This window comes from Sapajus apella, unplaced genomic scaffold (genome assembly GCF_009761245.1).
Source record: "Sapajus apella isolate SASKATOON/1434 unplaced genomic scaffold, GSC_monkey_1.0 scaffold25, whole genome shotgun sequence".
Taxonomy (NCBI): domain Eukaryota; kingdom Metazoa; phylum Chordata; class Mammalia; order Primates; family Cebidae; genus Sapajus; species Sapajus apella.
The window spans coordinates 5184908-5200263 of record NW_022436965.1 but is presented as its reverse complement, the minus strand read 5'-3'; the positions used below and the strand labels follow the sequence as shown (position 1 = coordinate 5200263).

Below are 15356 nucleotides of genomic sequence, written 5' to 3'. Positions count from 1 at the left end.
CCAGCTACTTGGGAAGCTGAGGCAGGAGAATCGCTTGAACTCAGTGGGCAGAGGCTGCAGTAAGCCAAGATCATGCCACTGCACTCCAGCCTGGGCGACAAAGTAAGACTCTGTCTCAAAAAAACAAAAAATAAATAAAATTGATATGAAAAAATAATACGCATGAATGGCCAGGAAAGCTTAGCAAAAGGGAAGCAATGATGTGGAACTAGCTTTACTAGATATTAAAACATATTATTAAGCCTCAGTTACTAAGACAATTTGGTTCTGAGCATGAAGGGAAAGATTAGTGGATTAGTATATAGAATACATATGCGAATCATAGTGGTTTGTAACGCAATGGAAAAAAATGTTTTGTTTTTTCCCATAAATAATGAGGAGACAACTGGATAGACAACGGGAAAAGAAAGAGGTTCCATACCTTATGCCATAGACTAGGATCAATTCCAAATGCATCATAAATTTAAATGTACATCATAAACCACAAATATACTTGAAAATATCATGAGAGAATTTTATATAACTTTAGAGTGAAGAAAGCTTTCTCAACTGTGATAAAAATCAAGAAACCTGAAGAAAAAGATTAATTTTACTTACTACCTAAAAGAAATCTATTTCTGCATGGCCAAAATTGCTGTAAGAAACATCAAAGTGGAGGAAATTTTTTGCAACTTATATCACAGACAAAACCTAATTTACTTAATGTATAAAAAGCTTCTACAAATTGCCACAAAATACCCAATAACCCAATAAAAGTGGACGGAGACTATAGACATTCATTTTATATGAGGGAAATACAAGAGATATCTTCCATTGTCACTGTTACAGTAAGCACCCCTCTTCTTATTATTCCTGTCTCAATAGCCTGCTTATTTCTATAGTAACATTTATTTCAACTTGTTACTTTTGTCCCTTTGCTTGTTTACTTGTTTTATTCTTCATTTTCTCTCTAAGATTATGAAATTATTGGAGAAAAGGATTGTGCCTTTTTTTCCCCACAGTTGGGCCAAGCACAGTGCTGTCAAATCTGAGGCATTTGATGATGTTCAATTTTTTTCCAGGTTGTTCTCTTCCTTCACCAGAAAAAATAACTTCTAAAAAGTGCTCCTTATGTCCTTTATCAAGCATATTCACCTTTTCTATACAAAACTGTATAGATGGGTGAACATTTATATAATTAAGAAGACATTATATAAATTCACCAAGTAACTAGGCTACATACAATGTGAACAGTCTTATTAAGCTTTAAGTAGTCAACTTCAAGTTCAGGGAATGATTAGCTAGTAGGGACTTAAAAAATATTTGTTGAATTAGAAAGTATCAGAAGTAGTGCATTTGCCAGTAAAGATCTCAAATTTTTTTTAGTTGATTTTTTGGCAGAGTGTACTTTTTCATTAATAACTTCTTCAGAGTTTTGAACTCAATTTTGATTGCTTTAAATTGTCTTCATTCTTTTATCTGTCTCTTTGATCTTTGTGATCAAATACCATGATGAGATGCATAGGCAGTGTTAGAGATAATATATGAATGATTTCAAAAGTTCTATTAATGTCTATTATTTATCTCATACTTCTTAGGATTAAGTTGCATAATTATTATATTTTAAGGGATTTTATAGTACCTAGTATCTTTTTTTTCTTAATTTTTTTCCTGACAGCCATATGAATGTTTTCCAATTTCTTCAGACATCACATTTTTCATTTTCTTAATTATTACTTAAATGTTAGCCTCTTCTGAAGTTGGTTATTTATGTGTCTGTATATTTCTTATTGTACACACATATACATATACATATTTATAGTTTCTGTTTTGCAAATTAAACTACAGATTTTTGAACCTGGAGACTGTACTTTATTTCCTCTATATATTGCTATAGTGACTATTTTAAAGTAGTGATTTGTGTATATTGTTCAGAATTGTCTCTTTCTATAACTTCACTGTCATCAAACAGTGAAGGTCACGGTCTTAAGTGCTGGAGATTCAAAATGTCACAGTTGGTATCATCACAGCAGTTTATAATCTAGTTTGGGAGAATGCATAAGTGAATGTAGTTACGTACTGTGGCATAAAAATTATTCTAAGACTTAGTGCTATTTAATGCAATAAACATTTATTATTTAACAGTTTTTCTGGGTCAGGAACCCTAGCACTACTGAGCTGGGTCCTCTGGCTCAGAGTCTCTTAGAAGTCTTTAATTAAGATACGGATTGGACCTTGTGGTCCTTGCAAAACTTGACTGAAAGATCCACTTCAAAGTTACTTACATGGTTGTTGACAGGATTGAGTTCCTCTTGAGCTGTTGGACTGAGAGCCTCAGGTACTTGTTGGCTGCCCTAAGTTTCTTGTTACATGGGTCTCCATAGGGTAACAGGGTAGCTCACATGGCTGGTTCACATGACTGGATTTCATCAGAGAGCAAGAGAGGGTATGCAAGACAGAAATTGTGGTCTGTTTATAATCTAATCTTGGTAGTGACATCTCATCATCTTTGCCCTGTTCTTTCTTTAGAAGCAGAGTACTAGGTCCATCCTATAGCCCAGGAGAGAGGATTATACAAGGGTGTAAATACCAGAACATGGAGGTAATTGGAGGCTATTTTAGAGGATGCTTACCACATTTGATAAATACTGAACAGACAGTTAAGACATATACTTAAAAGAAATCAGTTGAGTGAGCTCTAATTCAGATGAGTGACCCATTCAAGAGGCTTTCCAAAACAAATTGAGACCTAAGTTGAATCTTGAAGAAAGATATGATAAATAAATGGGGGAAGCAGCCTCTTGTATAGAAAAAATTTAAACAAAAATGTAGAGATGAGCATTTTTCTAGATTGCTTTGGAAACAGTGACAGATAACATAACTCAACAGTAATATTTTCATCTCCCTTTCAGTGCCTGCTAATTGTTATGAATGGATGTCTGTAAAACACACATCGATTATTGCATTTTGGTTTGAGTACAGATTATACAGCAAAGAAACAATCTCTGCCTTTTAGAGTTCAGGTTTTAAAGAGAAGACTTGATGTCATCAATTAACAATGTGCTTCAGAGTAAAGTGGAGAAGCATGGGAATTGGGAGCAGAGGTATTGAAACCTTGTGTGTGATAATGGTTGGTATGGGTGGACTGATCACAGTGATACCAGAGAATGCCACAGAATGTCTGTTGTTTCTCTTCTATAGTTTTTGGAAAGTTTTTGATATGTGCCACAGCCCAATGGTATTTGTGTGGAGACACTTGCCTCTCTCTGCAATTGCAGCAATGCATTGGTGACTTGTAAGGGGAGGGAGTGAGATGGCTGAAATGTGGATGCTTTCCTATTATCAAGTATCAGCATGATGTGTATTCTGCCTTGGGCTGAAGTGCCTTTGGAGAAGAATCAAACTGGAACAAAATAACTAACTTCATTGACCTTAAAGAGACTAGGATAATGTCTAAATCTGGCATGCTTTTAGTTACCAACTAAAGTGAATACTCTGAACTTCTTCATAGAGAAGTATCTAAATTGAAAATGGGCATTTACATTGATGATCCAGAATTATTTATAGTATGTACAATTATATTGGATATTTCATATTTTAAATATTCTATGAAGAGAAAAAAGCAAGACAAGCAGACATGTGTATATAAATAGGCATACATAATTGCAACAAAATATATAGAAAATGTAAATAATATACAGAAAAAGAACCAAAACTTGGCTGTGGTGGATTGCAGTGTTAAAAGTCCAAATAGCATTTCATTGCATTCAGTGAAAAGGAATTCTTTGTATATTCAATAAAGACTAACAGTAGGAAGATGACATTGTCAAGACTTGTGCACTTAAGAGATGAAAGCTTGAAGTGAGAGGATTAAACAAGAATACCATATCCAGACAATGACCGTTTTGATTAGATTCGAAATACTTAAAATATTTCACCTCACAACGTTAACAAATAATGTCTTAAATTAATGCTTTCCTTGTTGTGTTGCCTAATGCTCAGAAATACTTCTGTGCTTTTTTTTCGGTGACCATTATAAACAAATTAATAACCACACACAGTCAAAATTCATGAACACAACATCAAGCTTGTATGTGATCAGGTGAAATTCCTCTTTTTTTCTTAAATTATAAAACAGTACAATAAGTTGAAATTTTTGAAAAATAAAACATACTCATTACTGTATTTGGGTATTCTATTTGTTTCAAACATTAATTTTACTCTTGTGTTACCTTTCAGAACTTGTCCTTAAGCACGTCTTTGCAAATAATTGCAATTAAAGTATATATACAATTCTGTGTTTTGCCTTTTCAGTTATTATTATATAATAAACATTGGCTTATTTTTCTTCATGGAACAATAGTTTAATTGATGCCTAATATTATTTAGAGGCATATGTTTTTAATCATTTCTCCATTTTGATATTATGATATTCTAATAATGTTCATGCCTTTTTATTTCTGGTGAATTATAACAAAGAGTGAAATAACTTTATCATAAGATACTTTCATTTAGATCTTTGTTTTAGGTTCAGAGATACATGTGCAGGTTTGTGTTATAGATAAATTATATGTAGTGGGTGTGCAGATTATTTCATCACCCAGGTGATAAGCATAGTACCGAATAGGTAGTTTTTCAATCCTTATGCTCCTCCCACCCTCCATTCTCAAGTAGACCCGGTGTCTAATCTTACCTTCTTGGTGTCCATATATGTTCAATGTTAGCTCCCACATGTGACTGAGAAGATTCAGTACTTGGTTTTTTGTTTCTATGTTAGTTTGCTTAGGATAATGGCCTCTAGCTCCATCCATGTTGCTATAAAGGACATAATCTTGTCCTTTTTTATGACTGCATGGTATTCCATGGCATATATATACCACATTTTCTTTATCCAGTCTACGGTTGGTTGGCATTTAGGTTGATTTCATGTCTTGGCAATTGTGAATAGTGCTGTGATTAACATATGTGTATCACAAAATACTTTTAAGCATGTAATATATGTAACTGTAATAAATTTCGCAGATGCTATAACCATATACAACCTTACCGACAGTACAAATATCTCATGTTTATCATGACACTAGTTTAAGTAATAATCTTTCAAAAAAGTTTTCTTTGTTACAAAATATACTTCAAATTTGCTGAAGTTTGCCTCTCTTTCACTATTACTAAATGTGAGCTTTGCTCCTGTTGTTTTTTTGCTATCTTTTTTTTGAATTTTCCTTTTATGTAGTGTTTTTTTTTTCTTATGAAGCTGAAGAATCTCTTCAGATATCATAAGTTTTAATCTATTTTAATTGTTGATAAAAATGGTGCTTAATCTGGTTTGGTATTTTATTTCAGATTTTAATTTTTATTAATTTTTGCTATGTTTATATCTGTCAGCATTTTCCTTTATGATCTCTTATATCGCTTTGAAAGGAGAATGTTATTTTTATATAGATCTGATATATATTCTAATTTAGATTTCATTAAAAAATTATAATGTTACATTTAGCCATTTCATCCATTTGGAGCTTATTTTACTATATACTATAAAAATGAATTAAAGTTAATATTTTAAAAATAAATAATCCTACTTTAAGCACCTTGTCTTGAGATACTAGTTTGCATATAGACTATACATTTTTGCCATTATTACCTATTTATTTGTATACCAGTTCTCCTAACCTCTTAGTTGTTGATGCTTGTGATGTCCTTTACTGTCTTAGTCAGTTTTCATTGATATAATTGACCATATGCTTTTCAAAATAAATTTAAGAATGTTACTAAGCGTTTTAAAACAAAATAACCAATAGCAATCCTTTTTTTGAGATTTATATTTAAATGTATTAAATCCATAGATTAACTTGCCAGGAGAGTATGTATAATTTAATATTTAGCTTTCTTTTATATAAACATGGTTTTTCTCTCTTGATTAATAAAAACTCTTAGGTTTTTCAGTAGAGAGTACTTCTTAACCCAATGTCATAATAAACCTGGAACAAACATGCTATTGTTAGGATGATACAGTAAATGGTTCCTCTTTCAGTATTCCTTAATCTGGTTTGAATTTGTCTTTTCTGGCCAGCTGGAGGCACCATCTGGGACCAACCAGGAAACAGGAATTGTGTAATTTGAGTGAATCCATGTACCAGTTAAATGCTCTGATATTTGCATTTTAAAACTAATATTGCACACAATGAGGGATAGTAAAACTTTTGCTAGTAAATTAAGGTAGACTTCAGAGAGCTGGCACCTAGAAGAGAAGATCCTCCAGGCATGTAGTCTGAGAGGGAGCTCCCTGGGCATCTGGATACTTCTTAGGCAAATGTAGATCCATGCAGGCACCAGAAAGTTGTGCTTCACCTATTGGCAATCTGGGTTGCCAGGTTCTCTTTCCCAGCAGCACAAGCCACAAGCTCTGTGCTCTTGGTAGGTCCATTTGAACCAGACATGCCCTCTTTCCATGGGGTAGCCACCCACCAACTCTTGACAGGCAGGTGACCCCCAGGGATCTTTAAGCCTCTGCACTGAGGTGTGCTTGGTAGCTGGATTGCAAGTGCATGAAAAGCTTGTCCCACTGAGACTTGGCCTCTGGCCTCTACTAGAGTGATGGTGCTGCCAGCCTGGAGAGGGGTTTGCCATTCCATGCCCCACTCAAAGATGGTGCTGGGCATCACACACCCCAATATCACCCTTTTCTGTTCCCATGTACAGGTTTCTGTTGGGGCAGAAGGTGACAGCGTGTAGGAGCAGAGATGGGGCTGCTGAGTAGGGCCTGGGCATCTAGGAGTGGGAGAGCAGGTAGCAGAGAACCTTCTGGTGGTGAGAGGTGGGACCATGTGTGAGCCGAGGCTCCAGTCCTGGAGCACATAATCCACTGTCCCATTGAACTTCACTTACACAAATTCAAAGGAAAAAAATATTTCTCTACAGTGACTGCAAAGCATTAGACCCCAGTGTGAAGCCCTGGTGACAGCAGAATCTTGTCTTAAGTCCATGCAGCTGGCCCTTAAATTTGTAAGACACACCCAGATATTTCTGACTTTTATAATCCAGACTCCTCTCTTTAAGTGTATTGGTTTGCTTATAGTTTCTTCTGACAATTTGAACTCTGCTAAGTATGTATACTGCCTGTTTGTTGAATGAACTGATGCAAGTATTTAGGGAATACTTACTTATACACACAGACATCTATCATGCTTTTAGCAGTCTCGGATTCCCATATTTTTGTGAATAAAATGTTTGCTTCATAAATAGGGTTTTGTTTTCTCTGAAAACACAAAGTGCTGCATACATTCCTTTGTTGTTGTGGAAACAGTGGAGGCTGATGTTAGGTCTGTTCTCCCAACATGTGGAAATTGCAACAATATTAACGATTCCTTTCTAAGGATTTGCAAACAGACTCTTTTCTTCTTCATCAACGTTTTACTTCTCCTTCATAAGTTTTATTTGCTTTATCCTTAATTTATGACTAGATTTATTTGGAAGAATATTAATGTTAAGGAATTGCCTAAGCAATTAAAACTTTAAAATGAATTACAGTATTTTCATCCAAAATTTAAAACACATACCCTAATAAGAATTATTTCAATTAAAAATATTCTTGACGATGGTATTTATTTTCTTTTCCTTTACTTTCAGGGTATCTTGAGAACATTGGAAAGCTTGTTAATTTTATTAAATAGCATTACTTAAAATACATGTTCTCTTCTATCTCTGATTATACCTTATCAGTGCATAGATGTATTTTAATGTTAAAAATGTCATCTTACATTTAGGATTACATGTAAAACTGAGAGTCTGAACTTTGTTGGTTATAAAATTCCCATGACTTTTTTGCAAGAGGGCTTTCTGCTGCTCTGGCCAAAGTCATCTAAGCAACAACATCCTACTCTGTATACCTCAAAGCCCTGTGTTCATTATTAAAGAGTTCTTTGCTTCTTGTTCTAAACATCTGTATAACATTGCTGAATTCATAACATTTTTTTCTACATCCCATTCAGCAGCCCATGAAGTGAAATATACTGTGTGCAATTTTGTTCAATGCATATATTTAAGATTATCATACCCCCTATTAAGTGAATAATTTCTTTGGAAGTGGAACAGAATGCTATTTAATCCATATTAGAAAATATGCTGTGCATGAATTCATCACTGATTTTATAAAATACACAAAATACATTACTTTATTGTCAAAACAATCATAAGGGCCTTTAAGTGGTCCTGAAAATCACCTGTTCTAATACGAATAGGAATGTACTCAATTAAATGAGTCCTGAAATATATTTGGCATTCGCTCAGCTCAAAGTCAGGCAACAGTTCTGCTTTTGTCGATTAGATGGAGATCATTTAAAGATGGTGCTGGACAGCAACATTACAATTGAGTAAGTATGGAGAAATATGGAAAGCATGTACTGTAGATAAATTGAAAACAGTAAAAGTAGATATAATCTGATTTTCTACAGTATCCTAAAGCAGAAAACATGATTTATTACTTTTTTGTTCAGGAAACAACCCCAATGCTTTGAATATATATATTTATACTAACATCTTTGCACATAAAGGACAGTAGAATTGATTTGTCTTAAATTAAGTGACTAAGAGTAGAATTTTTAGAAAGTGGGAGGGACATGTTGACCTTCAGCTCATGAATGGCATTTTGAGGAGGCCACTTCCCAATGCCTAGGATTTCTTTGCTCTTTTGTCACCTCTATTAATCTGGTGTTCACTTCATATCACAACTCACACCCTGTCTCTTCCGGGATGCCTTCACAGTGTATTTTCCTACAGCTCATGGATTTCACTATCCTCTTTAGACAAATAAAATTTACTGTTCTTATGTATCTGTACTACTTGGCTCTTCTCAGATGCTGATTTAGCTTTCTTTTAATTTTCCATAGCTTGTTATTTTTTAAGTTTTCAACTATATTTCAACTCCTGTTATGGCAGATCCTCTGATTTACATATTTCTTAGCTTCTTCTATAATGCCTTGCAAATATTGACTAGTTTATATGTAGCTCAGGGGATTCTTGTTTTAACTTTTCATATATTTATTCATGTGTAACTATCAATATAAAGTTAATAACAATGTGTTTTTAAAAAGAACAAAGAAATTGGAAACATTGCTATTGAATTGTGTCCAGGTTGTGTTTATACCCTGGAAGCCTCCAGTAAATATTCCTCTTATTATCAAGGAACCACTTTGAGTAAAGGAAAACTACAAGTAGCAGAAATCTGTTGGTGGAAAGGAAAAAGGAAGTGAGGGGCTGGATATTGATCTTGCCAAATGAACCAGTGAAAGAAAATATTACATTGTGAATTTCTTTCCATTATTTTCTTAAGTACAACCCAACAACCCAGATTAAGAGAACAATGGCTGAGATGCTGGAAAGAAACCCAACCCATCTGATAAATCCCTAGGAAAAGGGAAATAATAAGATTATTGAAAAGAGAAAAGATTTCCTTAGAGTTTCAGACATTTTTTAAAACTAAAAAATGGTCTCCAAAGCACAAAATAATTTTATTTTTGTGTAATACATGTTACCTTCATTTTTTTAAAGTAAGTTATATGTGGAAATTGTATGAGTTGTCTATATCAACTTTACTTGATTAAAGAATAAAAACATTTTGATGACATAGGAACCTGAACATTTTTTCAGTTGATTAATCAGTGTCATCACTGATCTTATAACATGGTCTTTAGCTGTAGTGTTGAGGCTCCACGATGTAGTGATAAAGCAAGAAATAAAGAATCTGAAGGCCTAGGTTTAATCTTCATTCTTTTCCTTTTTCCCCTTCTTCCTATATGCAAACACTTATTGGAAATCTACTGAATGTATAGAGACAGTTAATCCCCTCAAGGTGCTGACAGTCAATCGAGGTATGATTAAAGCAATCAGGCAATCATAGTATCGTATGGTAGATGCTAGCTATCATGTTGCTGGCACATGGTATTGTGGTATCTTAAAGAGGCTGGGCCACTTTGGCTAATCACTTCAGCTTCTATTGTCCATATAATTATATCTATTCTACCTACCCAGTGAGGTTGTTAAAAGGCTTAAAGTGGGTCACCACGTGTTATAGAGTATTGTGAATTATAAAAGTTCTTGCAAATATAGGTAGTGATATGTAATAACTTATTTGTTACGAGATGTAAATACCTTGTGAACTTGATATATAGAACTTGAAAAGAAATCACTGTGAATAAATAACTTTTGTTTTAATTAATTTTAAATCCAGAACTTTCACATTGTTTTTGAAATCTCCCTTGGTTCTTCCTGGAAAAAAAAAAAAAGGTCTCTATCAATTAGTGCTTCTACACTACCTTTTCCACACTTTTATTTCTGCCTTTACTACATCATACTGTAATTATGTATCTACATTTTATATTTTGCCAGACTGATGAGACTCTGAGGACAGGGTCCATGTTCATTCATCTTTATGTTACCCGTAGCAACTGAAAACAGGTGTTCAAGATATTTTTGTTAAATAGATTTGAGAGGCAATTTTCTGACAAAGTTGCTTTGTGTGGTTCATTATAATACATACAAGGCAAGAGAGATACTCAGTCTATTAAAAAATATCCACACAACCAGCCTGGGCAACATAGTGAGACCCTGTCTCCAAAAAATATTAAAAAATTAGCCAGGCATGGTGGCTCATATCTGTGGTCCCAGCTACTTGGGAGGCTGAGGCAGGAGGATTGCTTGAGCCTTAGGACGTCAAGGCTGCAGTAAGCTGTGATAGTGCCACTGCACTCCAGCCTGGGTGACAGAGTAAGACCCTGTCTCAAGAAAAAAAAAACAAACAACCCTTTAAAAATGTCCAGGCATGTGACAACAAAGAATGCTGGGTACTATGTGCATCAGATTAAAATTCTAGACTCTGAAGAAGCTCATCCTGCCCATAGTCCAGAGGAAAGAGAAGGAGATTAGTCTTGATATAATTCACAGAATGGAGATGTTGGAAAAAAGGGAAAGTTAGTGAGCTTCATAGGTCACTCGGCGTTAGATATGTTATCAGATATCTTTACCTCTTTCTTCACTACCAAAGTTTTTCAATTTCATTGTCTCTGGACCTCAAGTTTTCTTGTCTGTAGGATAATGGGATTGAACCAAATGATCTGTAATGCCCTTTCTAGCTCTATACTTATATTTGAGATTGATGGGCATTTTCTTTTTTATGGGTGAGTTTTCTTTGTAAACAACTAGATAACGTGAACTGAATCATGTGAAAATGATCTCTGCATTTTGTTAAATATGCAGCTTCATTCTTCCTGTTTTCTGTTATAGTGTTATCAGGACAACAGTAAAGCAAATTAGAGAAAAGGCAAAACATTAAAAAAGATAGGGTTTAAATTAGACCTTATAGACTGAGAGGTACATGGGCAGGAGAAAGGCAAAAGGGACGGTGATGGGGATGGTAAGGAAGTGCAATAGCTTCAAAGTTTGAAGCTTGTAGTGAGGGCCTGGATTATGTTTGAGACTTTCCACATTTAATTCTATAAGCAATGGAGGACCATGTTCAGGCAGGAAGAGAGGACAAAGTTGTACCTGCTGAATGTCATCAAAGGCTTGGCAGGGGATGAAACCAGCATGAGTGAAAAGGAAAAAAAGAGGAAATTGCTAATGACACAACTGGCACACGGCTCTGTTATGTGAAAAGAAAGACTGGAATGGAAGCAAGTTCTGAAAGGGAGGAGGGCTGATTTTGCCAAATAGTCATATCATTCAGTTAAAATGAATTGGAAAGGATGCTTACAGCTGGAGGGATAGGGCAGCTCAGCAAGCTGTTACTTCTCCTGAGTGTTTCTCATAACTGATAAAAGATTTATTTCAGCTGCCCAGTATGGCTTGCAAAATTGTTCATTAATGAGCTTTAAGAGAGATTTCCTATCTTTGTTGAAAACAGGTGTATATTTGAGAGTCTCTGGTTAACTAAAATGAAAGCTAATCGGTCTTTTTATTTTAGTAGCATCCCTTGATCCCCACTCTTGAAGAACAGGCACATATTCAGAGATGTTTTTGTTACTATAGGGAATGTCCTTGCATGTCTACACTCTTTATTATTATATACTTGGTTTTTTTCTAGTATTCTTTGTATTTCTTTCTACTTCTTGAGTTTTAACTTCTTGGATTATTTCAGTATTATGCAATGTGGGAACATAGAAGCTTGGCTTGACAATGCTACTGACAATTTATATGTCAGGGTGTAACTGCCTGGCATATTCTTTGCTGTTTTGCATTCCTTTGCAAAGTATGCCTTTGTTTAGTCTTGAGGGAGTAGGCTTCTCCCATTTTCCATATACTTGGGACATGGCTAATGACTGTTCTGCTTTGTATGGAATGCAGATGTTTGCATTTTCACAGTTTCTCCAATTGCTTCTACACTCCTCTTGCAAACTGCAAAGTGTCTAATCTATAGTGAAAGGTTGAGGCATTTCTTCCTGTTATTTCTAAGAAAAATTACATGGGTTATGGCAGACAAATTGTAGCTCCTTTCCAATTTATCTCATTTATTTTTAAAATACTACAGTCTGTTTTTGTACCATATGTAGCTTGTTATGGAAGGTTTGGCTAATTATTCTTTGGAGTTATAAACTTTTTGAGGAGTATGCCTTTAAAGCTAGAAAATATTTTATAGAAGCTAAATGTTAAGTATATTTATAATTTTGTATTGTAGTTGCACATTATGCTTTTGAATGAAGTCTACATCTTCATTACATAAGATAGGAAGCTTTTCATCTACCCTGAGAATTTAAGATGATATATCTAAGCACATGATACCTAGATGAATTCTAATGCCATTACTTAAATGCATGGATTCTCTCTGAGGAAAGTAGTTGATACTCTATCTTTGGTATTTAAGGGTATCTCAATACCCATAAATGGCCACTTTTAGATTATTTATTTTAGGAGTTGATTTATTTTTTAAAGAGAATAAGGTTTGAGGACTGAAATATTTACTGTAGACATGCTGTATCAAACTAAAAATGAAAATATATATGTATATACAGATTTCCAAGTTAACCCATGATATCTGGGATCCTTCAATTCACCTGACTTAGGATCTCAGTCCTGGCTCTCCAGGGAAGGCAGTGACCCCACATTTTCCTATTGGAAGCAGTGGCTTTGTGTAGTGCATCTGGGCAGTCATGACTATGGCCACAGCCCTGAAAACAGTTATGATCAAAGCCAGCCCAGGAGGCTAGCGATAGCTAGCGTCAGCCACCCAGCCATGAGAAAAAAGTTATGGGGACGATTTCCTGCACTGTTAATGTCCTTGCAACTCTACATCTCCCAATTCTTAAAAACCTATGGGATAGGCAGTGAATGTTCACTTTTTTCTTTTTTTGTTTAGCACCAAATTTTTTATTTTGAACGAGTTAAGACTTACAGAAAAGTTGCAAACAAATTTATACTTTAAAGTTGGGCAAACTGAATTATAGATGAATAAGTGATTCATTTAAATTCTAACAACAAAGTGGTTATTAATAAATATTTACTGACTGGTGAGAATAAGAAAGAACTGGAACTGTACTCTCCTGCTGCTTTGTCCTGTGATATTTTTTACTCCTTCTTGCATTTCCCATGGTTAAAACTTCACTCTTTTAGATATGCATACTTTACAGTAAATTATAAGTTATTCTCTGGTAGCTACAAATTGAGAAAGAGTATTTGATATTTTGCTATTTCTTCTTAATAAGTAACCATGTAGTGCACAGTGGAAAGATATCCATAAACACAATAAAGTCTTTAATGCCATTCATTACTATTTATTGACCTACGTCATTTTTATCCTCACAGAAATTGGCCCAGTGACAATTACCACAGATCCCAAGAAATTTCAATATGAACTCAGAGAACTGTATGTTCAGGTGAGTGCTTACTTTCAGTGTTCTTATGGGGGAGTGGAAAATCATGAGCCTTTTGCTGATTTTCTTTATATTTTAAATCTAAAAGAAGCAATTGTTAGCTTTTTAACAGACCCAATAATTGCCACACCCCCAGCCCTCCACCTGAGTCCAGAATGAACTGAATGATAGATAAGGAAATAGGACAGATGGGGTTTGAAATATCACCAGTCATGTACTACCTAAGGCTGGTTTATACCATCACGGCAGAGTTGAGTAGTTTTGGCATACTGGTCCCTTTAAGGAAAATGTTTGCTGACCCCTGCTGTAGATAAGTCTTTTTGCTTAGAAATATAAGGAACAGTTAATAATTCTTTCCCCACAACATTAAATGGCATAACTAAGGTAACTTTGATATTCTGTGCTGCTGTAAGTTAGCCATATGAAATGTTTGACTGTAGATATAACTTGGTTATTAGAGAAAATAAATCACATTGGTTTAAATGTTTTTCTGAAAACAGAACTTAGAGGTAAAATTGCTATGCATCTTCTTCTGGTGCTGAATTTACTCATTTAAAAAACATGCTTCTCCAAGGCTGTCTCACTATGCTACTTTGCGTGGTCTCTGCCTCTGCTATCCTCAGACTTTTTGGCCACTTGCCATCATTCATTTTGGCCATGGATACCTGCCTCATTGTTTGCCTTTTCCTCTCACGGCTGCCATTATTCTGAGTGACTTCAACATTTATGAGAATGACCTAGTCAGAACAGTCCCTTTTCAGTTCCTTGACCTACTAGTTATCTTCCGTGATCTTTTCTTTACTCTGTCTTAGTCATCTGTTCCCACAAATGTCCCCTAGATTTTGTTATCATCTGTTTCCTCTCTCAGACAATTCAGACAGGTTAATCAACAATTCCCTGTGCACTGAGCAGGTTGGTGCAGCTTTTCCCACTACAACCACTCCCTTACCCTCATCAGACACTCTAGTCCACTGACTCCTACACTTTCTCCCAGGTCATCAGATTTCCTGGTTTTTCTCTTCTAATATAGCTCTGAGTTTTTATCATTTACAGCTCTACGTTTTCTTCTTTGTCTATTGCCTTTCTGCTCAAAAGATATAACATCATTCCTGAATGACCCTAACTGTCTGCATTATTCGTGCTTGTTCATGAGTGGCCAAATGCAGTTGAAATTTCACATGACACTTTGATTCTCTGATGAATTCATAGCCACCTAACTCAAATGGACTCTTACTATTCCCATGATGTTACTATGTTTCTTTAGTCAACAAAAATCTTCCTTTCTTCTCAATGACAATAGCAAATCTTATTCACTCTCCTTAAACCTCTATCTCACCACCCATTTACTACTGGCTATTTCAACAGATGATCTACTCTGGGCAAGTGACCTCAGTTTCACACACAGTCACAAATGAAGCCCTCTGCTTCCTCATACGTAACATATAACCCATCTTCATCTGGCACCTCCCCTATCCTTGTTCACTTAATCTCAATTCCTTGGCTTTCTTGGGATTTTAA

General features: G+C 35.0%; 1 protein-coding gene across 5 annotated transcripts in view; it reads left to right on the top strand.

Moving 5' to 3' along the window:
• HMCN1 (hemicentin 1) overlaps positions 1-15356 on the top strand; it is a 528603-nt gene that overhangs the window by 184487 nt on the left and 328760 nt on the right. For all 5 annotated transcript variants that reach the window (XM_032291619.1, XM_032291616.1, XM_032291617.1 and 2 more), the window contains exon 2: positions 13771-13841. Coding sequence is in view for 4 of the 5 variants with exons in the window: in XM_032291616.1 (XP_032147507.1) it covers positions 13771-13841 (71 nt within the window). In the remaining variant the exon portion in view is untranslated. The remainder of the gene's footprint in view (positions 1-13770; positions 13842-15356) is intronic.